Source organism: Melospiza georgiana, chromosome 5 (assembly GCF_028018845.1).
Source record: "Melospiza georgiana isolate bMelGeo1 chromosome 5, bMelGeo1.pri, whole genome shotgun sequence".
NCBI classification, from domain to species: domain Eukaryota; kingdom Metazoa; phylum Chordata; class Aves; order Passeriformes; family Passerellidae; genus Melospiza; species Melospiza georgiana.
The window spans coordinates 50,712,015-50,739,187 of record NC_080434.1 but is presented as its reverse complement, the minus strand read 5'-3'; the positions used below and the strand labels follow the sequence as shown (position 1 = coordinate 50,739,187).

Genomic DNA, 27,173 nt, shown 5'->3' with positions numbered 1-27,173 from the left:
TCCTTCCTATGCATCCTTCCTTCCTTCCTATGCATCCTTCTGACTAAGTTCTCAGGGAGTCAGTGCTCTGCACCCTTATCTGTCCCTGACCCTTCTTACTGGCTCATGCCTGGCTTGCCTGGGAGTTTGCGGTTTTGTGTTGTTTCATTTTTTGTTACTGAAATTCAGTATAGTGAAACATTTGCATTAATAATTTTTGGTTTTCAGTACTTACAAGTAAATGACATTGCTTGTAGTGCTGATGTAACAGTAACTGTCAGGACTCTGCTGAGGCAAGCAGAAAAGGCTTGGGATTTAACCTATCAGTGTATCCTGCGTCTGTCGCCACACTGAAGCATTTATCTTCTCTATGCAGCCTATTTAGACTTTCTGTCATTTTATGGATTAAGCATAGATAAAATTGTATAGCTATCTGTGATATCTATAGATTACAGATTTATAACTTTTAGATCTATATAAATATATATATTTATGGACATAAAATTGTATATATTAAAATTATAGAGAAAATTTGCAAAATAAATTTAGGCTGTAACCTATCAGCTTTTTCTTCCTCTGTGTGTATGAAGGACAAACGCCAGAAGAAGAGTTTTGATTATACAGTGGTGTGGAATAAAACCAAGAGGAGCCAGCAAGAGACAGTTGCAGGTCCTCTGGGGCTGTAGGAAATGATGTGCTGATCAAGTGACCAATTCTGTCTACTCCAACATGCAGCTGCAGAGAGTAATGCCTGAGAGAAAAGCAGTATCACATCTCCATTTAAGAAACTGAGGAAATTGTGTGATAGTGCCTTGTAGGGGCTGCCAGAAGGACCAAGTTCTGGTTGTGTCTTCTGAGACTGCTGTAAAAGATAGCACTCTGTTGGCTGAGGCACAGCAGCTGGCCACCCCGAGATCCTTGCCACTGCAGTGTGACCCATTTGCATGACCTATTTAATTCTGCCAAGTTGTAAGGAGCTGGACAGGCACATTAAATGTTTCTTTTCAGTCACCCATTTAAAGTAAGAATGGTTTTTATATCTTGCTACTTATAAACCTGTTGTTTCTGCTTTCTTCAGTTTCTTCAGCAATGACAAAGACTGGCATTTTTTGACAAAAAGCGCATAATTTCAGCTTACAGACACTGAACGATAAATCCTGTTGAAAGATAAAAGCAACATTTTCTGAGAACTGAAGAAATCAGGACCTAGTCAATGCAAGGTGTAGTAATCCTGGGAGAAAGCTTTGCTGGGAGCTGGGTCTTAACTTTAGGACTCCTTTCTCCCTTTAGTGGCTTAGAGTGCTTTTCTCCAGTGACTCAATGGAACTAACAAATGTGAATTTCATCTGTACTAGAGCAAACCAGGAAAAGTTTAGTTTTGCAGTAGCATGGGATACATTTTTTGGCTTGGGGTTAGGCAGCCTAGGCAGGTGTCCTTGAGTAAATATATCACTTGAAAGCATTTTCTTTGTTGGATTTTTTCTTCAACCCTTTTGAACAAATGCCATTTTTAGAACCATTGGGAAATAAAAATTATGAGATTTTTAACAAAAGCAGAAGCTTCTTTCAGGGCTCACTGATGCATCCTGTTGGCACATGTGGTTATTTGTACCCACACAAGATACCAGCTTTCTGAGGAGTTGTTTGCGTGATAGTGTTAGTGACTTGCCAAACATTATTCATATGATGACCATCAAAATAAAAGCATGTAGCCAACAGGAATAGATGACACTGGTTTTTTGAGAAGCAGGCATTTGTTCATCAGCAGAAGAACCAAGTTTCCAAACTATGTGGCTGCCAAATAACTGGTATTTTTGTTACTGCTTATCATAACTCAGATGTCAACTTCTGGCATAAAGATGGGTGCAATTAGTTATCTTCAGCATTCCTCCTCCTTTGATTGTTTTCTAAGTCTATTAGGTTGCTATGATCTCTATGTCCAGTATATTTTTTGTTAAATTTGGAAATGCTGTTAGGAACTTTTTTTGAATACTTTTGCATTTTTATTTGATATATTAGATTTACGCATTGCTCCACAAGCCATTTGAGAGTGACCAGGACTGTCCTCCATGAAAGAATAAACATAAGAGTTATTCATGATGCAGTTGGAAAAATTATAATGCAAACAGCCAGATGGAAAATTTTACAGGCATCTTTTCATGTCATGAATGATGCTGCCTCTCTGGGTTATGGGCTCTCTGCTCTCTCAACTGCTGTTCCTTCCCCCCCTGGCTCCCCTCCAGAGCTGTTAAGTTTCAGCCAGGGAAGAAAGGGAGATTTGAACTCCTCTGAATTTCCAAGTCTCTGTTTTCTGTGGTGTGGCTGGCGAGCTTTGTTGAGAGTGTTGGCATGCCGAGAGCCATGGTGATTTGCATGCTGCTTGCAGAACAAACAGGGCTGCTCTCCTGAGCCCCAAGGAAGGCTGGGAGCAGATGTGGGAGAGCCCTGCTCACCAATCCTGCTCTGTCATGCAGAGTGGGTAAGAGCTGAACACCGCCAGGCTCCTGCTTCCCAGTTTTTATGGAAACAGGTCTCCACCACATGCTTTGGTTCTGCTCCTCTAACTCTTCATGTGGCAGCTTAGCTCTAGGTTTGAGATGAGATTCCTCAAAGAATATCAAGCTGTACATTTTATCTTTACTTGTTCACACATCTACCATTGCAGTTGCTGGTCTAGAAATGTATGTATCTAAAAAATTATTCTCTACTAGCTGCAAGATTTATCCATGTAAAACATATTCACTGGTTCTGTAACAAGGGAGTGGTGTACATGCATATGTATAAAACCTGTATTAACTCTATATGCACACATGCAAATTGAATCTCCTTGTTGCAAACTGAAGTGCCATCACTTGGACTTGGTTTGAAAAAGACTTGTATCAGTTTTTACTTAGCCTTTCTTAGTTATTGACTTTTAATTTTTTCACTTTGCAAAGCGTAAATCCTCCATAAGAAGTGTTACAAAATTGGGTGTTTCTTCTTAGAAACAGTGGGCATGTGAAGTGTAGCTTCAAGGTTTTTACTTCAGGAGAAAGCACCTGTCTCTTTTCTCAGTGCCTTCTGACTAGTTTTCTTTGGAGAGGCAAGAGAGCAGTTGTGTTAACTGGCTTGCTCATAGCTAACATGCAAAATGTTTTCTGAACAAATTGCTTGCTTAAATGGTGGTGGGCTTTTTCACATCTACTCTTTCTGCTCCCTACAAAAATCCTGCGTTTTCTGCTCTGCAACATGCTGAGGTTGTATGGCAGCCTGCAGCAGTAGGTGGTGAACTCAGTGGGCCTTTTCCAGTTAAAAAAGTTGCCATTTGTGTTTGAAAAGAAGTCAACAAGCTTGTTGTAGTTGTATATCTTGGAAAAAAAGAAAAAGAAAAAAGGTTTATACATATGTGGTTTTCAAACAAAATCTTCACTGACCTCTTAAATTATGTGACTGGAAATATCTTTAGTTCTTCATTTAACTAATGGTATGACTATTCATGAGCAGTTACTGAATTAGGGAGAAGTTGGTCTGGTAAGATTTTTTTTTAGTTAAGAAGAGTTTTAAGGTGTTGAGATTTTATCCTTTTTGTCTCTTTTCAGGATAATATCATATTATTCTTAAGAGGCTGCAAAGAACTGGGACTGAAAGAATCTCAGCTTTTTGATCCTGGTGATCTGCAGGACACATCAAACAGAGTAACCAAGTAAGTACAACAGCAATTTGTGACTAGCATGTTACAGCCTCAGGTGCATGTGATGCAATAGTAAATATTTAAGAATGAGCAAAAAGGCTATAGGACTGTAATTAGTATAAGGCAGATATGAAGCAGAAGTTTGGGAAACTTTCAGTGTTGGGATGAATAGATTGTTCTATTCAACAGGTTTAGTCCCAGAGACATCAACCACAGCTCTGCAAAATAGGATAACGCTTGGAGAATGCTCTCAGGCCTGGGGTGTGACTCTTGGCCTGGGAGTGGGAGTTGGACTTGATGAGCCTTGTGGGTCCCTTCCAACTCAGTTTACTCTGTGGTTTTGTGAAAATACTCTTAGTTAGGCAATGAGATTCTGAGGGACTTAGGGGTTTTCCTAATCTAAATTGATGACATTCTTTTTTTGTCTGTCCAACTCATAACATATTGTAGTCTGGTGGAAAAGAAGTCACAGTTCTGCTATGTCAGATTAAATTGTCCTGGTGGTGAAATATAGGACAGTTATAGGCCTTTCAGATTCTATGAGATGCAGGCATAAGCATGGTCTCTTCACTTCCCTGCAAGAGCTATAGCTTGAGACATGCAGTAATTGGACTGAGAAAGTCTGTGTGAACTGGAAATGCCACAATTTAGATAGTTTTTCCCCAAAACTCCACACCCAGTATCACACAAATTGCACAGGCCTCCCATCTTTTAAAAGCAAAACCACCCCACACTTTCAGAAAATTTAAAAAATTTATAATTGGTGTTTCTTAATTTCTAAATTGGTATTTGGAGGTTTTCCTGAAAGTTTTGAGTCTATCATGTCATGTTACAGTTATAACAGAAGTTATGGTCTACAGACAAGCAAATGCTGCTGAGTTGATTGAATGGTCTAATTTCATTTGGCCAAAAAGACCACTAAAGAAATCCTGATCAGTCCTATCTATTTTAGAGAAGTATATGGAAACAATTTACTACATTTCAGTAGCTCTTTTTTTTCCTTTCTGGCAATGGAAGCAGGGCAAGTTTTCATGGTATTCAGGCACTGTCTGGGAAAATTCAAAGGCTCTGAAAATCAAATTGGCCGGTGTCCTTGTTTTAAGGTATACCATTTTTTGCTCCTTCCCAAGTTTCTGACTCTAACATGAGGTTCTTCTTGCCCTCTACATGGAAGTGAGTGGAGGCTATGTCATGTATTTCTTCTAAATCTGATAATACTTTGTTAAAATGGGTTTTTCATGATGTCCTGTAAAATTATTACGATGATTGACTGGAAGGAGTTGCAAAATAATCCATAATCTTCATATAAAACCCTAATCTCCATATGAAACCAGAGAGGAAGAGTCTGATAAAAAACCTTCCTCTTTTGGGGTTGAGGATAGATGGAGTACCTTGGTGGAGGCAGGTTGAGAGGCTTTGACTAGGGAGGAGATCGCAGCAAAGCTGTCACCAAGTTAAACCTGGCATCATAAACCCTGCAGAGCTGGCCTGGGCCTCCATTGCATATGAGGGCTTCAGAGAAAGCAGCTGTGGAAATGAGCCAAATGTTTTCCTAGCACTGTCCAAGTTCACACTGAGTAACTGAGTTGAGGTGTACAAGCCAAGTCCATGACTGTTTTAGAGAAATATGTTGAGAGCTGTGTTCTGCTAGCTGGTTCCCAAAGCATGAAGGTGATTTTTTCCCTCTTTGAAGATTTTTGCATGATTTTTTTAAACATGGTGGAAATATTATTTGTGGTAAAGGATGAGTATGACATTATTGCACATGCTTAGGATAATGACATTTTGCCCTTTTTTCCCATACAGATGTTGATTGAGGCATGTATTAGATCTATTTTTTTGGATCACTCTGCTTATAAAAATTATGAGCTAATGCTGTAAGGAATTTTTTGTGACTAGTTAGGCAAGTCTCTTTTCCACTGTTATTTTACTAAGAAAAAAACCATGACTATTCTATTTTTCTTATTGTGTGGGTATTAGTGGACAAAATTTTGGCTCAAAAAGATATTATCAAAATACTTTGTTTACCATTGCCTATATTTAGGCTTCTGTTGTTCTAACAGATTTGAGTATATTTATTTTTGGTTTTGCCAGATAAACTTTAATGATGGAGTGGTCTTACTGTTAGAGTAGCAGACAATTCCACTGTAAATAATCAGGACACAATTTTTACTAAATCTCAAATGGTCTTATGTAGGTTTTAGTACCTAAATGTGATATGTATTTCCTTCTCTTTTTTTATGCTTTCTTTGCTGAATTTTGAAATGTTGTTTATGTTTGCACAAGCTTTGTACCTTGTTTTTAACATAAAACTGCCACTCTTCCATGAACATAAGAGAAAAAAAATAAATTGAGAAGGATGATGCCAATGTTCAGTCTGAGTGCTTAAGTATGCATTTAAAAAATAAATGTTTTCCATGGCACATTCAGTTCTAAATGGCAGGGTCTTTTTTGCTTCATCCATTCACTTTGTTCTTTGTAATGTTTGTTTTCACAGAAACACCTGCAATATTTCCTTAATGTTTGCTGATGCCTCTTATGCTTGTTCAGTTGCTTCCAGAATCTGTATGGGCTGCAGAGCAGAATCTGACTGTTGGATAACTGCAGAATGTATTTTAGTAGTGAGGACTTTTGTCTTCCTTTTTAAAGAAATCAGCAACTCTGTTTAAAGGAAATGTTTTGGCATTGTCCTACTTTACTGTGGGAGCATTATAAACACATTTTCTTCTTGTACTTCCAGAATTCTAATTTAATGATTGAAATAATGGTGACAAAATACTCCCATGCTATGAATAAATGAATGTGTGAACTACATCTTCTTAGCTTTTATGTATTTCCAGACAGCAGAAGCATTCAGCAGGCTTTTGTTAGGGAAAATGTGATCTGCTGCATACAGCCTCTTGGAAAGTATGTCTACTTTCTGATTTTTTTTCCTTTTTTTTCTTTTTTTATTTTTTTCTTATCTTTGTATGTGTTTGTGTGTGCAACCAGGAACATTGACTATAGTAGGAAGCTGAAAAATGTAAGTACATCATTTGGAGTTTTTCTTTTTGTCTGGTTAATCCTGTTATTGGCCTGATCAAAATTATGTCAGTAAAAACTGAATACATGACTATTGCTGAAAAGTCCTTCTGAATACAAACCTAACTGGGTTCTGCTGGAAGTTTAGGTAGAGCTGCTATGGCAAAGCAGCCTTACAAAAGAAATAAAATGGAGACATTTGTCTCTTAGATGAGTGATAAGCCAAGTGATTTCTGTGCTGTCCTGTGTGGTGTTTGCTGGGAATGGTCTGATTTGACCATGAAGCCTCACTTTTGTAGCCCTTCCCAAATATATAGGCATAGAGTACAGTTGCACAAAGCATTTAAAATGAAGAAAAATGGCCATTAAATTGGGATGCAAGGCCTTACTATGAGGTTTGCTAACTTTCTCATTGTTCTTCCAAATAAATTAAGGATTCTCCAGAAAGGCTATTTCCATTTAACTTCAATTTACTCTTAATTTAAACTAAGGGAAATGGTGTTGGATTCTGTGCTTGTTAACTGGAAAAGAAAATGTCTGAACTTTGCTGGTCTCAGTTTAAAGCCTAGCAAGCTGTCTGTCCTTAGTTAGCTGTAAACTGGTGTAATTTTTGTTTGGCTCACATCCCTATATCTTGATAGGAAATGCCAAGATCTTTTTTAATAGCTTTGAAAACCAGTAATCATAACTTCCATGACTGGAGGTAAAAGAAATCAAAACCCAAAGAACCGCAAAACCACCCCTCCCCCAAATTGTTTCATCCTGTCTTTCCCATCATCAGCAGAGCAGTATCTTCTGCAAACAGCACACAGACTTTTAGGGGAAGAACTCAGCTTTGGTATTTCAACGCTCTTTGTGGGCACTGGCTAAACATCTTTGTACAGATGTGTTGCTTTAAAGGTGAAGTTTCAAAAGTATCCTCCATAATGTGCTTGTAGGCAATATATGCTTTCCAGGTGCGTGATCCAGCTGGCAGCCAGCCGGAATTGCTTGCAAATGTGAAATTTTCTGCCTTTTTTTTTTTCCAAATAAAGAGAGGAAGAAGAGAGAAAGTGATTAAATGCTAGCTGAAATAAATAAAAAAAACCAAAATACCATAACCTTCATCAATGAACTCAATGGCAGTTTCCTGGTTACTAGAAATACTGTTATTTGCAAATATTTTCATTTAACTTGAGAACATATACTGTAAGACTACTTTGCATTAAATTTGTCAAGTGGTGTTGGTTGAAAGAAAACAGTTCAGATAAAGGTTGTTTCAAGACAAAAAAAAAATCAGGACTAGCAACACCACCTCATTTCATTCAGCACAGTAATATAGATTTCGATGTAATTTTTAAAAAAAGGGAAAAGTTTTTGAACTCCATTAAAAATTTTACTCAGTATTTCATGATATGTATACTACTTTTAATCTAAAGAAGAATATAAACTTTATTTATATTTAAAATACTTATTTTACATTATGTAGCACAGTTGTTAAACAGAAGGTCTGTATGATGTATCCTTTTCTGACAGGGCATCAGCTGCAGTGCTGCATAATTTTGGACATTACACTTAAATGAAAAATGGGGATGCTAGTGCAAGTTGATAAGAAACATCTAGCATGTTGCTGAGGTGTAATTTGGATGCATGTTTTAGGGAAGAGGAGTCCAAGAGATGTCTGCTCCCAGTGGAATAGACCCCTACTTTGGTATTTCTGCTAGTCTTGTTTCCTTTAGTTCACTATATAGCAGGAAGTATATGGCCCTGTCCCATCAAAACATAAAATGCTGTATTTCAGTTTATGAATCTTTTTTTGATACAGTTAATGACAACTATTATTTATTATTGGCTGCATCTCTTTTCCACATCAAAATGTTTCCTGTTTGTTCTGCAGTTAAATACTTTGCATGGAATATGCTGAAATAATGAACATTAAATGAGAAAATGCCCTAAGTTCTAGGGTGATGGTTTGTCATTTTTAACCAGTGCAAAACACTGAATTTAAATGCCTTTGAGGAGCAGTTTCCAGTTCAAATAGCTGCTGCACAGGTATGATTAAAGACATTGCTCTAAGTGGAGACATATGTGGTGCAGAAAAAGTTTTTCCTTGCATGGTATAAACGTCAGCATTTTTGTATGTATTGGATTTGACCATCCTAAGCATCTTAATTTCTCATTTTCTAAAACAAGTGCAACACCAGCAGTGTCAGGTCAGATATCTTTGCTACTTGCAAGAGTAATTCTCGGTCCTTTTCCCTGACCAGTTTTGAAGGAATTTTTGAGTTATGGAGAGATACAAAGTCAGAACTTGAATGAAATCATTGACTTTAATGCTGTAGTCTGATAGAAATGACAAGACGCTCATGGCTTTTGATTAATCTTGGGCTAAGAAATTCTTAAACTAGCAGAACCCTGGAAATAAATGTTCCTGTGTCATCTGGTTACTTACATTAAGGTGATTAAAAATGGGACTCCCTTTTCTGTCCTTGAAATAGACACATATTCGAGATGCTTTTAGGCAGGCAGACATTCTAGCTACTTTGTTTATTACCTTGGTCTGAATAGTTTGCATTAATGACTACTAATATTAGCAGTCTTTAGGGAGTTTTTGTATTGAATTTAAAAACAAATGTATTTATGTGTGCCTTCTAGAAGTTTCAAGTCTTTGTCTAGTTTTTCTACTCAGATCCATCTTTTCTGTTTATTTTTCCAGTCAGATATAACACTTTTATTATTTTTATTAAAAATGACAGGGAGATAATATGTTAAGTTACATATTTTTAAGACTGTTTAAACTTTCATAGTTGTCTGATGTATTTATGTTTAACCTTTGACAGACACTTCCCTTTCAGTTCTGATTTATAAAAAAATCTTGTGCTGCTGTGCAGTTTAGAATAAATGAGGGATGCTGCAGGGAAGTAAATTTAGCTACAGGACCGTGTAGATGGCTGAAATTAATTCTTATTAACTTCTGCAGGTATTAGTCACCATTTATTGGCTAGGGAAAGCAGCAAACAGCTGCACATCATATAACGGATCAACCCTGAACCTGAAGGAGTTTGAAGGCTTCCTGGCACAAATGAGAAAGGTATCTTTTTGATATGTTTTGGGAATGGAAATTTACTTCAAATTTATTACTCATATAAAAAAACTGTTTCTTTCTACATATGGGAGAAGGGGGGCTGGAGTGCAAATTCCTTAGTAAACCTCTACTTACATCAAAAATGTTTCTGATTCTACCAAACTGAAAACCACTTTGGCAGACAGCTTTGTGGTGGCATCAGTGATGCAGCAAGTGATATCAAATAGGGCTTTAGAATTGTCATGTTGCTCTTTCATCTTAATTTCCATGTGTTTTGGTTTGATTTTCATTTATGACAATGAAAATTTTCATAAATGAAAATCCAACAGAAATCAAGCAGAAGTTTCAGCTAGAAGAGCTGAGATTCAAAAGTAACATGGTAGGACTCACAAAAACATCGTTTTTTTTCTTTTTTAAAACATTCAGTCTCATGGGCAGCATTTTTGGGTTTTTGTTGCAACATAAAACATCAAACCAAAGGATCTAAATAAAGCTGAAGTGGAGGAGAAGGAGATAATCTTTCACCAAAGGCATACTTAGGATAAATCTGTTTTTGCCAAGCTCTAAATTCTGGTTGAAATCATATTTGGTGGTTTATGATGAACTGTTCTTTGTTGGAAGAGAAAAGTTGTGATTGCTGGGGAGTGGCTTGAGGATTGTTGGTTGAGCATTCTAGCATGCCCTGAACCTTGATATCAGACACTGAAGCTCATGGTTAATGCTGATGGTTAGCACTGATAACCAAACCTGCCTTTCTTTGGGATAGAAGGGGCAAGGAGCAGGTGTGGAAGAAGATTGGCAGCACCATGTACTGGCACCAGGTGTGTTGGACGTAGTGCTGTGCAAAGGCTGTGCAAGCACATTCTGCATCCACAAAGAGCCTTGTGCCTGCTTTTCCCTCCCCACCTCAGGTAATGGCCATGTCATCACAGGCAGTAGGATTTGGGGACCATGGGAGACTCTCTGGACTTAAATTGTCCTTCAGCTCTGTTCTGCTGCAACTCTGCCAGCTGCAGGTCTTCTTTCTGGGATCTGACAGGGCCAGCAGCACTGGAGAGGAAGAAATGCTTGTCTGACTGATAGCAGCTCCTACACCCTGGTGTGACCAGAGAACCTTAACTAGATGGGTGCAATTCCTGTTTGTGAGCCCACTTCTTCAGGACAAGCAGGTGAAAATGGAGAGGAAAAGAGAACATCCTGCTTCTCTGGAGAAGTTTATTTTAGTTTTCATTTTAATGACCTGTGTTTATCACTTGGGACTTTGGGACTCATGAGTGATATGACTGAGCCTGAGCAATAAAAGATGAAGTTAGTAGTTGAGTTTTTACAAGTAGAAGATGTGGGGAGGTAGCAGTTTGCACTCCAAAGGGTCTGAAAGGTGAAAGAAACCCAAAAAAGGGAGCTAGCACAGAAAAATTGCCAATGTGCAGGTAGCCACAATGTTAGTGCTGCATGGTATCATGTTTTTTTTTTTAATGTTTAATCTCACACCACAATGCTCTGCTTTTTCCAGGTGATATTTACCCATGAAAGTCCTCACCAGAGCATTTTGGAGGTCCTATCTTGAACCCTTTTATGGCATGAAATAGGCCAGGGGCAAAAGGAAGCATTCTCCAGGGAGCTGGTGGTGGTGAAGTGCCTGGCTGGGCATTGCAGAGTGCTGCAAATTAGGACATAAGCAAGAGGCTGGTACTTGATTTGTTGCAAATGTTGGAGCTGGAAGCAGAGTAGAGGTCTCATAAGCTATGAAAGCTATATATGCCTTTAATACATAAACAGAGCATATTGCAGTCCTGAAAAGTCTTATTTAGGGTGATGCTGCTGTGATGGCTGCTGGTGACTTTTTACCATGTCCCTACTCTTGCATCCCTGCAGTATTTCCCAGTGGCAATTGTGGGTTTGTATGTTGCTGCTTTTGAAGAGGATTTGATTGTAAAGTATAACATGTTAATCATGCTGTGCAACACTCTGATGTTCTTTATAGCTAAGCTCAAGTGATGAAAAGGCACTTTATCACATTCTCTACTGGCGTTTTTTCCACAGAGTCTAATAACTAAATCGACTATAAATTCAGTGTGGTTTAGTTTTTCTGTTGTAAATCCTCTCTGCCCTCCTTTTTTAATAAGCAAATCAAAAGACAGCTCTGGTGTATGTTGTTGTGGACTCATCATTTTCTACTTCTCATGCTGAAGGGGATATTAATTTCTAATTTTATTCATGCTATTCTGTTTTTAATTTCATTAACTATTTGAGTACTCGTTCTTCTTTACTTTAAAACTAGAAATTCCCAATGACAAAACATCAATGGCTTTTTGATTATATTCAGTGGGTGGAACTTCCTGGACAAATGCATCTTGTATTTGGCAATCACACTCTAACTGCTGCTCTGTGGCATACTGTGTTTTTAATTAGATAAGATGAAAGACTAATGCACTGTGGTGTGTCATTCCGTGGTGTTATCAGTCCCACAGATAAGCACATTCCCACTGATAGCATTTGGGAGATGACGTTTGCTCAAGGCAGGACGAGGACTCGTCTGTGTGACGGCATTGTGTTGTGAGAGTGTCTTTGCCAAGGGGAAAGCTGTAAAGAACATGTTTACAGAAGTCTAGGATCCTGTCCTGGTGCCTGCCTCCTAATTCCCAGTGAGCAGCATGCAAAATTAACATAAACAGGCCATTGAAAGTAAGTTCTGCAGAACTCATTAGTTCACAATTGGACTGATTTCAAACTCAGAGATAGTGAATGCGGGATGGGGCTTTTTGCCCATTTTAAGTCCCTGTGGCTGCTGAACAGTTCTGTGTCATTCAAATACAGTAATTTAGGAAAATGGAAATGTGCCTAAAGATTGAGAATAGTTGATTGGTATGAAGGGATGAGAGGATTTAAGGAATTTGGATTTTTTAAAAGATTTTTGGATCGTGTCACAAACGGGATTTTGATAGGATTTGTAGATTTGGTTTTGGCTGTGTGTAATTCATGCAGATTTCAGGGAGACAGATTTTTGTCGTCTATTGTTTCTACCAGCATTTTAGTTCACTAAGCAGAATTGGGAAAGGATGTTATATAGGATGCCTTACAACTTTTTTAGATGCATTTTATCTGTTTTTAGAATAGATTTTTACTTCTATTTACTGTGAGGTTACTTAATGGCATTACCACAGTTTAGCTTGGCCTTAGGTGACCTTTGCTGCTGGCCTTAATGTGGTATTTCGGCAGATTAGTAGTGAATGGCATTAATTAGGCCTTCCTGAAAAGTTTGCAGGGCGTTTGGTCTGATGTCTGAGTTTTGCTTCAAGCCTCCCTCTTGTTCGTCAGGGGAGTGTTGCTGAATTACTGCAGTGCTCTCCACCCTCCATCACTTGTCTGGCAAACCTGCTTTTTTGTGGAGGCAGCCCACCATAGCATACTGTGATATTCCTGATTGATCTTCTCATTGGCAATACTAGTGATGGGTAAACCTTAGCAGTCAGGGACAGTGGGAGCTCTGCTCAATATAGCCATTGTGCTTCAGCTAGTGGTAAGCAGGGGGTGCTTCTTAATTAGGAATTAATATTCAAATGCTTCTGGGAATAAAAAAAAAAAATCACATTCCAGCCTCTTTGGGTCACAAAATGTCAGTCTGATAATGGCACCCACATCTCTGACTTTACTTACTGTCGGGGGAGAAAAAAACAGATTTATCTCTGAACAAACTTAGTTATTTTTGTTTTTTCTCAGTCTGTGTGATTGTAATTAATATTAAGACACTCTGTAAAACAAGGAATTTATTATAATGCAAGAGTGAGGATGGCTTCTATTGACCTTTCCCTCTGCTGGAGTTTCAGTGTTTTAGTATGTGCTGCTTGCACTGGAAAGAATTTATAATCACAGGGCTGTCAAAGACAACCATTGTTCTCCCTGCTCTGAACATGTGGGTCAGCTACAAGTGCTTTCATATCCCCCAGAGCCAGGAGCTGGCAAAGAGTAAAGAGCACAACTGAATTCTTCTGAGGCATCGGGAAAAGCGTTTTGCATATTTTTCATTGCTGATTGCTTGAGAAAGACATCCCTCTTTCATAACAGGAATTTCTCTTCAAGGTAGACGGAGGCTGGGGCACACTGCTTTATTATTTTGCCGAGCTGAAGCAGCAACAACAAATGCTGTCTGCTGGGGTCCTGGCCAGATACAATAGATGGGCAAGGAGGGGGGGGGGATCTTTTGGAAAGCAGCAAACTTAAACCTGATGCAGGCACGATGTTGAAATTGTAGTGCCTTTGGCTGTGCTATGGACTGTGGACGACAAGTCAAGTTTCAGGTTACTTTCACTTTTGATCAGTTTATTAACTGGTCTATTGGAACTTTTTCTCAGTTCATTGTACTAATCTAATGAGAGTAGTTTCCTCTTAAACAGCATAAGAGTAGTTTATTGCAAGCTTGCACTTTGTTTTGAAGGGAAGAAGGGGCACAAACCAAGGAAACCCTTTTTTGGGGAGGAGATTTTTAGTATTTGGGAAGATGCTTTGTTTTTTGGTGTGTAACGCATCTCGCGAGTATGTCAGTGCCTTCTTTCTGAGGAGGTTCCTGCTGTATTTCCACGTAGGAAACAGAGGATATTGAGAGCCCCAAGCGCAGCATTCGTGACAGCGGCTACATAGACTGCTGGGACTCGGAGCGCAGCGATTCCCTCTCCCCGCCTCGCCACGGCAGAGATGATTCCTTCGACAGCCTGGACTCCTTTGGCTCCCGCTCGCAGCAGACACCATCTCCAGATGTAGTGCTCAGAGGGAGTAGTGATGGTGAGTACCGATCACAGTGCAGCACATGCACAACACTGTGACATAGAAGTAGCGTTTCTGGAATAAATGTGCCATTCAGAAGCTGCTCACAGTCTCTGAATTGGGCAAATCTGCTGGGAGAACTTCTCTGTGAATGCTGATCTGTGCTCCCTGAGGTGCAGATGATTTTGCCAACAGCTTACCTGAAGTTTGTCTCAAGGCAGTGCAGCCCTGGGAAATGAGTTACATCATTGCAGTGTGGTTTTATGAAGGGAAGAGTGTTTTTCTGGGTTTTGGTGTAAGAGGATGTTATGCAGACTCATTTTAACTTACAAACTAGGCTGAAGCAAGACATAAAATTACACAAACAGGGTACAGTGAATTGTAGTGAATAAAACGTTTGCTTAAGTAAATGCGGGGCAGATAAATGACAAATATCTTGAGAATGTCTGATACTTGGCAGAGTTCTGAATGCTGATGTACAGCACTTTATCAAATATCATATATCTTTTTATGGCATTTAGAAAATTGGGTAAATTAATACGTCCCAGCATCAGAGCTTTGTACACATTTGTGAGAGGACAGGCAGCTCAGGGCATACAGAATGGCTACTACTTCTCTGCCTGCCTTTTCTGATTCCAAGAGGTTTGCAGAGGCTTGTAAACACAGCATGCTGGATGAAGAAGGATTTGCTATAATAGGTGTGGAGCACACATTTAGGTAACCTGTCATGAGTAGCATTTTGGTATAGGACAAAAGGATGAATGATTGAGGTTCTTTCTGTGCAGTTGCATTCCTGATAAACAGATTAATAAGTCGGACTTCATCAGATGAAGTTATGTTGCACACTTGAATCACTTCTCCTTAGTAACGTTTTTTTTTTTTAATTTAAAAAGGAAAGGCAGGAAGACTTTTTTGGTAGGAACCAGATGTTCATACTACTTTTGGCAGTTTGAAAGAAACTGGTGCTAATCATAACCGGACACATGAAAGATTTCCTGAGGTGATGGGGAACTCCTTAGAACTGGAAAGCTGGCAGGGAGAGCTGGTATCACAGTAGAATTATGAAAGAGCCCTGGGAAAATCGGCTCTGCTGCTCTGAGTAGCCTGTGGTCTTTAGACTGTTACTGGTTGACCATCCAGAACTAGCTACTGGGGCTGATTCCCTGAAACAGCCTCATGGCCCCTCAGACACTGAGCAGAGCACAGACTCCACGTTATAAAATACATATAATGTACATATATAAATATATAAAAGGCTTTTCTGCCTTCCCAAATGAGACAAGCATGGTGTTGGTAAATAGGAACACCTCACACGTCCTAATCAAAAATTAGACCCTGGGTGCTCAAGGGATGTCCGGTGTCTGTGCTCTTGGGGCTGCTGGACAGCCAGTTACATATGTCCTGTAGATGATTCCTGTCAAGTTCTGTCAGATTATCAGATGTTAGAAAGGTTTTGTGATTGTTTGCCACAGATTGTTTGCTAAGACATTCTATCTTGTCACAATCCTGAGTCTGTAACAAACAGTAACAAGATGAAAGCCCACAAAGCTTGTTCTGAAAAATTAGTCTTTAACCAGGGTGCGTGCGGATGCTGTGTCCACATGTACGACTTGTCCAGCCAACACTTTCTAGTTTGTCCTATTTTCCCTGCTTACTACTGCCATAATTTCACAGCTGTCTCCTACAGCAGTTGCAGGTGAGGTGTAACTTGGCTGACCTCCTTTATGTTGAACCTCTTCCTGTGGTCCCAGCAGGCCAGTGTTTTACTCAGCTGTTAGTAGTTTTTGATAGAAACAGTATATTGGACTCGATAATCTTAAAGGTCTTTTCCAACCTAAACAATTCTCTTATTCTATATGCAAAGTTGGATGGAGGAAAACATTTTGCTTTCATTACTTCTTTCTCCATTCAAATAGGAGCTTTATAAACCACATGATATTGTTGTGAACTAGAACTACGATTTCTTCCACTCTTAGAAGAAATAAAAGCCTGAATAGACATGACTTAAGTGATGCTAAGGGGATTAGTTTAGGTAGAAGCAGTATGTAATACTACCTTCACAAATGCCATCTGTGATTAGTTTCATTGTTGAGGAACTGCTCTGGTGTCCCATGGAGAGCTTGTCCCTTAGCAAAAAAATAAGACCAGTGGTAGAGTAGAACAGTTATTTAAAACACAGTAGAATCACAGACTGAACTGCCTTTAGAGTTGCCCGTTAATAAAATACTCTGCTTGGCCAGCAGTTGTGTCTGGATCCTTTTAAGAAGGATCTTTGCATGTCTATAGTGTATAATTGCTTGTTACTAGTTGTGGAAACTGCTGCTGCATCTACTTGAAAAAGCAAAACAACAAACTTTAGGTTTTAAATGTAGAGCACAGCTGCATCTTCCATTTAGTACTTTGGCTTCAAGTACTCTTTTTGCAAATTTGAGCTGAAAATAATTTCATGAGTAAGATATGAATAATTAAAGAAGCTGTTTTTCTTTGAAGTACTTAGCTTGGGGATGCTGGTAGGCACATCAGTAACAAGAGGAATGTGTTCTAATTCCTCTGCTACTGTGGTTATCTATTTCATCCTTTCTGTCTGCCAGTTCAAGACTGGTTTTGATGTGTTACAAAAATAGACACCAGAGCAAAGTCAAAAGCAATCAGAATAGCAAATAGCAGTAAGGGATCTTTTTCTTATCTTTTACTTACTCTGTGCTCTGCTTTGTCTAATGACACTATAGCCCTTCCAACCCCAACTGTCCTCAGACACCCATGATTCTGTGATGGTATCTCCACTTTTTTGTTTAGACATAGATTCAGGGTACCAATTGTGGTGTTAGTTGTCAAAGTTCTTAATAAAAATTGTTCAAGTGAAAGATTACTGACAAAAAATGTATTGTGATGTCTAACATTCATTTCCATTGTCATCTTTTCCTACTGTTCCTTTTCACTCTTCTTTGTCTCTCTCCAAGAAAATCATGAAAAACTCAATCTACTGCAAAAGCTCTTTGCAAATAACATTCCTAGCATATTTAGACCTCTTTTTTCTTCCCCCACTTTGAATTATACACAAACTACTTGTGATTTTTGTGACTTCATTGTTTTCACTTGTTCAGTATGTAGCACAGTGAATTAGCTATTAATTACTAATGTTTTGAATTAACAAGAGGGCACAACCTGAGTGGCTTCTCTTCACCCTAAAAGAGGGAACAGCTAATTGCAGTTGCAAGTGCTGCAAAGGGGGCAAGAACCAGAGACATCCAACTCTCCAGAGCTTGGAGAACATGCAAATGCTGATGGGACAAATAGCTGAACACATTCCATTTCACTCTTCAAATCAGGGCCCATGATAAGGTTATGCTGCTGGGAGAAAACTATTTACATAACTTCTTTGTGAATTATTTTAAAAGGCTATGACGATGCAGGGAATCTAAGCTTCCAAAATGGGAAGTTCCACACTGCTAATGCTCTTTAGGGCGTCTCTCCTACAATTTGCGAATTTCAAGTCAGAAACTTGCCTAAGTTTCAGTATTCTAAATGCGTTGTAAATATCAGGAAGTTTAGTTCATTTGAACAGTATCAAGTGGTCACCCAGCTCTGCTGACCTTGTATCTTATTCTCTCAAACTCTCAATTTTTTTCTCTGCCAGTTTATTTCTTCACTGTACTGATCTAACCTCTAAATCCTGAGATCACTTCCCTCTGCCCTTGCACCTTTCCATCTGGGTATCAAGTCTCTGTCTGTTCTGCAGTGTGCTAGACTGATTGACTAGGCAACCAGTGAGACTGGAGAGTCACCATTGAGCCTTCTGGTTCACAGCAGCAGCTGCTGCTCTCAGGTCTTGACTGAAACTGATGCTGTCTGTGTTCAAATTGCTGTGTTAATGTGTGTGTAGGAACATCCACATATTCCTGCCATTCTCTAGCTATAAAACATGGAATCTTTTTTTTTTTTTTGCTTTTGCTTGAGTTAGGCACTTATTAGCCTAGGTTCAAGACTGTGAATCAGATCAGACATGCCCTCATGTACAACTAGGAGTCATCTGGGCTTTAGGCTAACTTCTGCCCTACCTGATTGACAAGTCTGGCTTAGTTTTAACCTCAGGTTTTTTGATGTGGCCTGTGGTTGAAGATGAATTTTTCAGGGAATGATAGAAAAAAGTTCACTGTCTGTGCAGATGTTGTGGCTACTACCTTCAGTGACTGATTTTAAAATACAAATGCAAGTAACAGTGGCTAAATATAATTTTTTGGTGGTGTCTTCTCTGATTTATAGTTTAAAAATAACCCAAACAACTGGATGAAAGTGAAAATAAAAAAGAAATTTTTTCTCTTTCCTCACTAGGGAGAGGAAGTGACTCAGAAACTGACCTGCCACACAGAAAGATGCCAGATGTGAAAAAAGATGATATGTTGGCGAGGCGGACCTCACATGGTGAACCTAAATCAGCTGTGCCTTTTAACCAGTACCTCCCAAACAAGAGTAATCAGACTTTCTATGTACCTGCTCCGCTTCGGAAGAAGAAAGCTGAACGGGAGGAGTACCGAAAGAGCTGGAGCACGGCGACGTCCCCGCTGGGAGACAGACCCTTCAGGTAAGGCTGGCCTGTCCACATCCTCCTCTCCTCACTGACGGATGGTGCTCTAACACTTGCCCCGTTTCCATTCCTTCCACAAGGTGTATGATGCTGTAATAAATCTCTTGCTGGTGTGGTACTAATAAGTAGTGTTTAGCAAATGGTTTAGAAAAGCAAGAAGTGGAAAATCATTGTTGTGATGTCATTATTTACCATACAATGCAATGTATAGATTCTGTTTGACAAGATACTCTTTAATGCAAGTAATGTGGATGTTTGGCTCAAACCCAAGGGTGGAAAAATTTGTTCTGGACAATCTGTTTCAGTTCTCAAGACAATTACTGATAAATGACAATTAAAAGTAATGTTTTATATGTTTAATCAAAATATATAATATTTTTGCTGTGGTTTTTTTGTAAAATAAATGTGTTTGTATGTTGTATTTAATACACCAGTATGGTTTATATAGCTGTGACACTGCATGTTGGTTTTGTCAACTAATACTTCACTTTTGATTTGGACTAAGAAACAACTTCCTTTAAAGAGCATAATTATCTTCCCTGATTATTCATCAGAATTCATCCTTTGGCATCTTGACTTCAGCAAAATGTGCTTGTAAGTCTGTATGTTTTAAGCACAGCCTACATTAAACTACCTTGTATAATTAATAGCAAACCCCACCCTGAAACCATAGAAGAAGAACTGAATGAAACATCAGGACTGTGTGAAAAGGAGAAAGTGGGCTCCATGGCTCCTGAAGCAAGCTCCCTTAAAAATCAATTAGGTGTGAATCAAAGTGAAGAAAACTCCACAGACCAGTCTCCTTCATGTAGTGCAAAGGAAACACCAGCACCCAAGGGGAAAGATGTGGAAGAGATCAGAAAGTTAAGAAGACTGGAACAAGCTGGCATTAAGGTCATGTCAGCAGCCCAGCGCTACAGCAGGTTAGCCCAGCAGTGTGGGAAATCCTGCACGCTTCACTACTGTAGGATTGCCTGAAGTGTGGGCTTCCTTGATCCACTGTGATTTCGCTTCTCCTAACAAAAATCCAGTCTGCTAAGCACTCACAATTGCTAGTGAAGGTCTTGGTTTGAAAAAGCTTGTGATGTGGCAGTGTGAATTGCAGAGTTGTATGATGCTAACTGCATTTATGTTGAGAAATTGTATTGTCTTACAACATAATGTAAACAGGCTCCAGGAGAACTACTACAGACTACTTGTCACCTTCCACTTAATGCTTCTTTGTATTTAATACAAATATATAGAAATCTATATTAAATGCCGAGTTTAGGTAAAAGTTTCAGAAATTTACCTTGCTTGTTGCTGGTGGGATGGTTTTGTTTACTGAACCACACTTTTTAGGTGGCTGATATTTTTAGCTATGTTAGTAAATGATGCATTTATTTTTAATGGCAGGAACTATAAAAGCACTGTGCTTATTAACACATGTACCAGTTTAAATACGTTCAGCAGACATAATTTGCCTGACTTTAGTATATAATATATGTAGTTATTCACTTATTACCTATGTGGTTTTTTTTTGGATGTTGTTCAGTTTGGATATTTCCTATTCTTTAACTTGAGAGCTGAATGATGGCTAGGTTCACAGCCCATGCCTTTCCATCATCTCAATCTCTTCTATTCATGGGGATGACCTGCAAAGTAGAGTTTTAGCTAACATGTCAGAAGATAAGGCACTTATAAACAATCAAAATGGCTTGGCTAAAGGGTAAGCATCCAAATGTCCTCCTGTCCAAAACATTTTGGTTTGGACTGTGGGGTGAAATCCTACCAGTGAGCCATTTATCAGTTGCTGGTCTACAGTCTGGGCTTTGAAATGTATTAGGAAGAAATGCAGCTTGCTTGTGGTGCAGTTTATTCATAGGTGCAGTGAAACTGGTGTGCAGCCACATACAGATGTGCCATATGCAGATGAAATAGTCACAGAATATGTGCTGTCACATGTCCCCTTCTCAGGTCTACTTCACTGTTGTTGAGCTGTACTGGATCAGTCTTTATGTCTGGCTGTGGGGTATTACTTTTGATAAAGCCCAGCACCAATAATGAGGGGCTGTCTGGCATAAATGAGTTCTTCATTCTCACTCAGTGTGCTAGTCTATTGGGAGTCCATAAACCAGAGGGGCATTAGCTTAATCTATTCCGAGTCCAAGGCTGTAGTATTAATGGTAGTAATGTGGTAATATGTAGTAAAATGCAGTCATTGCTTGTGTTTAGCAGTGCAGTGCATAACAAATAGCTCTGTTTGCATTTGGAGGATGCTCACCATGTTGAGAGACCCTTTTCCAACTCTGTGCTTGATTTGTTTTGATGTCCACAAAGGAGAAGGATGTGTGAACAAATGTGTGGTTCTCTCCTTGGACAATCTGTTGTCCTTACAGCCCTTATGGAGAAGGGAGGAGAAATAACAAGTAATTTTCTTCCTTGCTCTCAGTGGAAACGACTTGTGGAATTTGGCAGCTGGAAGGAGGAGGAGATGACAGTTTTCTCTTCCAGCTAAGGGTCAAAGAGCAGAGCATTGTAACCCAAGCATCACTGTAGCAAAGTAAGAGCTTGCTTCTGGGGATTGTAGGAAGAAACAGCAGAAAAGGCACAGAGGACAGAAGTCCGTAAGGAAAATTCTTTGTATGCGAAAGTGGAAGAATAGTGGATGAGAAGAAAGGAAGAATTTAGTAGTGACACTTTAGGGTACATTTAACCATATTTCTTAATGTCTTATTATTCTTCTCTGAATATCTCTATTTTATCTCTCTTCTTGGCATCAAGTTCAATTTTCCATGCACTAATGGCATTCAGCAATTCTCAGACTCTCTTGTTTCTGTACTCTGATTTTTTTTCTTTCACCCTTCTTACTCCCTCATCTTTCTCTGATACCGGCCTCTCTCTTGTTTTTTCACCTGAGGTTGTCAGTTTTATTTTAGTTCCTTTGAGTTGTTTGCAGGCTGTTTCCTCTCAACTTAATGACCTCTGGAGGACACCTACTGTGACTTTTGAGTTCTACAAGGCATCTAATTGTTCCTAAAGCTTAAACTCAGTAGGGGACTTTTCTGAGTCCTGAACAGGAAAGATTTGAACTGGTATGCAAATTATTTTTTGCTTGAAGTCTAAGTGCCTGTCTCCATTGCTGTAGCATGTTCTAGGAAAGAGCTCCTTTAGTTAGCTGAATTAGATACTATACAAATGCATGCCAAAAAGTAATTCCCCTTCCCAAAAGAGTGAATTGTCTCTGTTGCATGTTGTTTTATTGATATGTGATCTTCCTTGCTTATTGCCTGCACATCTGTCTCTTGATTACTGTATTGTATATGAAAGGTAGGGATCACATTTATGGAGATACCCTGAAAAGAAAATAATTGTGTGTTTAAAAATATGCTGGAGAGGAGAATTTAAGAGAGAAATGTGAGCAAGCTTTTATGGTATGTTCGTTGAAAAATAACATGGACTCTTACCTTGACAGAGCATAGGGATCCAAAATCCTTCCATTGTTCTGAAATGCAATATAAGGATCCACAAGCCTGGATGAGACCTTGCTTCAGGTGTGCAAATGCCTGCAAGTTTGGAAACACCTACTGTACCAGCATTTACCCATTTACTGTTTCTGCAACAGCTGGGGCTGGGTGTGCAAGAGCAATTTGCAGCTAAATCTACTATTTAGTATTTGTTATCTATACCATGGCAAACTGACCTTAAAAAAATACTTTTGAGACCATCACAAACTGTTTCAGGAGACCCCAAAGTGTCACAGCTAGTCTTTGATTCCATGAAAAAAATAGTAAATGAATGGAAAATATTCTCAACCTAGAAAGTGATTACTGAAGTCTCATTACATACTAAAAGCCATAAGTTTTGTATTGCAATGACTCATAGTTGCACTTTTGAGTACTATAACTCAGTATTTTTTTGTTGCCAAAAACACTACTCTCAGAAATGCTACATTTGATGCTCTCAAGCTTTGCTGCTGTTGGTGGACATGAGACTGAAAAATCCAGCAGTTCTTATTCAGTAATTGCTTGGTGAGCCAGCTGTTTCTGAAGCTGTTGTGAGCACAAATATTCATGAGGAAAAGGGACAGTTCCCATTTGGAATGCTACTGGCCAGTGTTGTTCTGTTGCCCTAAGTGAAATTTTGATCCTTCAGAGAGATCTAAGGAAAAATTTGCCTTTAGCTAATTTGAGACCATACTCTCCACATCACTAACAGGGGATCCTGTGTTTTGCAGCATAAGAAGGCAAAGGCACACAGTTTAGTGTGTCCTCTGAGCCTGAGCCAGGCTGCTCTGCCAGGGATGGTTTATGGCTTCCCCATAATTTTCTCCAGCAACTTTTTGGAGCAGTACTTTCAAAGGGCAGCTGAGTATGTAAAATAAGTGGTACATGTAGTGGGCTTGCAGGCTTTTAAAATGTTTTAAATGCTTTTAAAAAGCAGTCTTTACATTTAGGATAGTAGAGAGACTCAGAGCAATCCCTGAGCTATTTAGATTTGCTTTCTTAATGCCAGTCTGTTTAATCCTTTGTGATCCCCTCTATTTCACTTTGTATAGCAAGGTGTGCTATATGACAGATCAAATGCCTACAAAAGTACTGCATGGAACAGTTCTTGCTGCCCAACTTCCTAAAATATCAATATGAACAATTATATTTTTAAATGTGAGAGTTGCCTAGCTCCTGCCATCTGTCTTTTCAGTTTGCCTAAGAGTACTGACCCTTACAAGTTAAAATAAGCTTAATCTTTATGGGTACCAGCTGTCAAGTGTCTTTACTGTCATAATCTTCAGTAACAGCAAGGCTGTGTTGATAGCAGTTGTGTTTCTGATGAAGGCAGGTGGCAATATTTTCTGGCATGCCAATATCACTGGTGTGCTATCATTGCAGCTACTGTATGTCAGCTGGCACAGAGGGCTTATTCTGTGGGAAAGGAAATGTTAATTAGAAAGAGAATCAATAAAGGTGCATGCGAGAAGAAAGCAATTAAGAATACTAGGGTAGTCAGCCACCATGATTACTCAGATGGGTTTTTGGTTTTGTTTTTTTTTTTAATGGACCTATTAAGAAAAATGCAAAATATCTGACATTTTAAGACTCAACAGCATGTGCCAGGGATCTGATATTTGCATCACATTTCTTCCTTTGTTTGAAGTGCTCAAGAAGTTTAATACTGCCAGTTATGGTAATACATTCACTGCATCTTGTATGCTAAAATTTGTTCTTACTGGTTCTTCCAGCTATAGCTAAAATAAGGTCCAACATGCTGACTTTTTTTATGTACAGTCTTTGTGGATTTTCTACTTTATATGATAAGTTTTATTTCTAGCTAGGCTTTGTCCAATCTAACAGCAGCTTGGAGCATATTTGATTACCTGTGCTGTTTTTTTGACCTGGACGTGATGCTGCACTGCCCTCTCCTCCTCTGGTGCATCAAGAGCTTTATTTACTTTTGCTCTGTATCAGTAAAAAGCCAATATGTGAAGACAGTGGAAGCACCCCAGACATCATCCTTCGCAAGGACAACCCCTTCATGACACATTATCAAGGAAAGGATTCTGGTTCAGAAGATGAAGCAGCCAGCAGAGTTCCTGATTTAGAAAAGGATGACTTTGCCACCCGGAGAGCCAGAATGAATCAACCCAAGCACATAGTTCCATTTAACTCCTTTTTAATTGGACCCTATACAAGTAAAGAGAAAGGTAAACCAGAAGATGTTAAAAAGCCGTTGCAGATGGAAAAAAAGGAACATGCAAGGTGTGCATTCATGGTCTTATTCTTTCAATTATAATGCTTAATTTCACCATGCTGTATTGCTGTATAGGCCTAAAGCTGTCTTGGCTACAAAAAATACCCTACAGGTTAAAGTAAATGCTAAAGCTTATCATAAAGTGAGCCAAACAATTTTTGTTACAGTACGAGGAGAAGTGTTAATTGGTTGGGAGTGTAAAAGTGTTATCTAAGCTCATGAGGTAGATCATGAGCGTGAGTAGTGGAGAAGAAACTTAGAAAATATGTTTTGCATCTCAGCACTTTTTCAGATCACTTTCAATGCATGTTTTTTGATGCATTTCTTTCATCTCATGCTCTATTAATACCCTGCATGAAACACGGACCAGATGAGCCTTTAGTGAAGGCACTGAATATATATGCCTGCTACACTGCATTGAATTATGTTGCACCTGGTTCTAATGTATGTTATGCAGCATTGGTTTGGGAAATGGATCAGGGGTTGCAAGACTTCAGCCTAGAAAATCTCTTCTTTCTTCACCTCAGTGATACAGACCTTTAAGAAGTTGCTGAACACAAATATTTGCTGGGTAGAGATCTTTTTCAGGAAACTATTTTATTTGGGCAAACAGATGTGATTCTAGATAAAACCATTATATAAACATTAGAGGGAACCCTGACTGTAATAACTGATATGTTCTGAAAACTTCTTCTAATATTTAAGAGCTCTTTTCAATTTTCAAATGTCAAATGTGTCATTCAGTTGCTGGTAATTTGATTATATTAACATTTTCTAATTGCTAGTTTGACAGGACATCTGAGGAGCACCTAACCAAATTTTAATTGTCCAATGCTATTGACAGGACTCTTAAGATCAAAGAAATTGAGTAGCATGTTTGAGAGCAAAACCTGATTTTGCTGTGTGAATAATATTCAAATAAGATATTTGTAACTATTTAAGAGAAAGCTTATTGCAGAAATGCTTAATTCAGTAATAACAAAGATTTTTCTTACTTGAGCTGGGAATAGAAGTTCATGTGAAGAAGTTGTCTCAGTAGTGCATGAGTGGGGTAGCATAGCTGAGAGGTTTGAACTTCAAATGATTCATTCTATGTTTATTTCCTAAAATTAATGTGAAACTAATATTATAAATTCACTTTTATCTTCTTGAGCTCTGAATCTCTTCTTTTGGCATTGATTTATAATTGCTTCCTCAAAATATCTTTCCTTGCTGAACTGGAACGTGCATTAAATTAGAAGAAGACGGGTGCACGTGACATCAGTAAGGCAAACAGTTACAAGCAAAGAGAACCCACTCCTACAAAATGAGAAGACTGAGTCAGAGGAGGAACAGCAGGTGAAAGAGCTTGATAATGAGAGAGATGATTTGGCAAAATGGAAATTGATGCAATCTCAAAGCCTCCTTCCTCAGCTACAAGATGATGTGCTTTTTGCCAATGCCTCTATAACAAAAGCAGATCTGGAGACCTGGAAAAGATTGAAACTGTCAGGGGAGCCCAGGTATGGTTTCTGCTTGTGGGCAGGATTGGCAGGCTGGGAAGCATGTTTAGTTTGCCACAACCTGCAGTGTGTGCTTGTGACTTTAAACTTGAAGAATGCCTTGTTGACAACCAGTCCTTCCCTATTTCCATTTTCAGGAGGAGTCCAAAAATCTGTACAGATATGCTATCTGTCATGAAACGAAAGCGTGTCCATCATTTAGAGCACTATACTAGTTTCACAGTCACTTTTCTTGTAGATACTCAATATCAGGAAGGTCCGTCTCTCACTGGCTGAATTTGCTTTGAAGCTGCTTGAAGTTGAACAGTACAAATTTCCAACTGGTACCATTAATACACTAGCAGCTACATTGCTCCTTACCGAGCTGTCTTCAGGTCTTGGGGTGTTTTATACCTTGGGACTATTACCTGAGCATCAGCATCTTCACGTTAACGTCTCTGTGCTATTTTGAGACCTGAGCTGATACATCAGCACAACATTGTGCTCCAGTGCTGTGCAAATACACCACCACTGTTTCTCATTGCAGCAGGGCTTTCAGGAGCCTCACTATATGGTGTTTGTATGCTCTTATTGTTAACAAAACCCCTACGAAGGGAGCTACAAAGCAGCTATTCTAAGCTGTTTCCCTGTGGAGATGGTCTATAACCTAGGCAGGTGATTTGTGACTCCAGTAGGGAAGGATAACAACCCCTAGCCTTCCTGTTTAGGTGCATGCCATTTTGCAATCAAAGATGGCTGTCTGTTCTGGCATTCTTCTAACAGTGTGGTTATTGTACATAATTTTAGCTCAAATAAATCAAAACACAATCAATCTTTCATCCTGAAGGTACTAGTAATCTCTCTGTTACTTTTGAGGTGATTTAT

At 39.0% G+C, this 27,173-nt stretch overlaps 1 protein-coding gene across 4 annotated transcripts in view; it reads left to right on the top strand.

Moving 5' to 3' along the window:
• LIMCH1 (LIM and calponin homology domains 1) overlaps positions 1–27,173 on the top strand; it is a 174,905-nt gene that overhangs the window by 97,913 nt on the left and 49,819 nt on the right. For 3 of the 4 annotated variants that reach the window (XM_058023743.1, XM_058023742.1, XM_058023741.1), the window contains exons 4-8: positions 3,558–3,661; positions 6,641–6,671; positions 9,630–9,740; positions 14,318–14,513; positions 18,828–19,077. In XM_058023743.1, the coding sequence (XP_057879726.1) occupies positions 3,558–3,661; positions 6,641–6,671; positions 9,630–9,740; positions 14,318–14,513; positions 18,828–19,077 (692 nt within the window). Of the gene's footprint in view, positions 1–3,557; positions 3,662–6,640; positions 6,672–9,629; positions 9,741–14,317; positions 14,514–18,827; positions 19,078–19,730; positions 20,004–24,524; positions 24,816–26,045; positions 26,310–27,173 lie in introns of all 4 variants that reach the window. The other variant, XM_058023744.1, reaches the window with a different exon arrangement.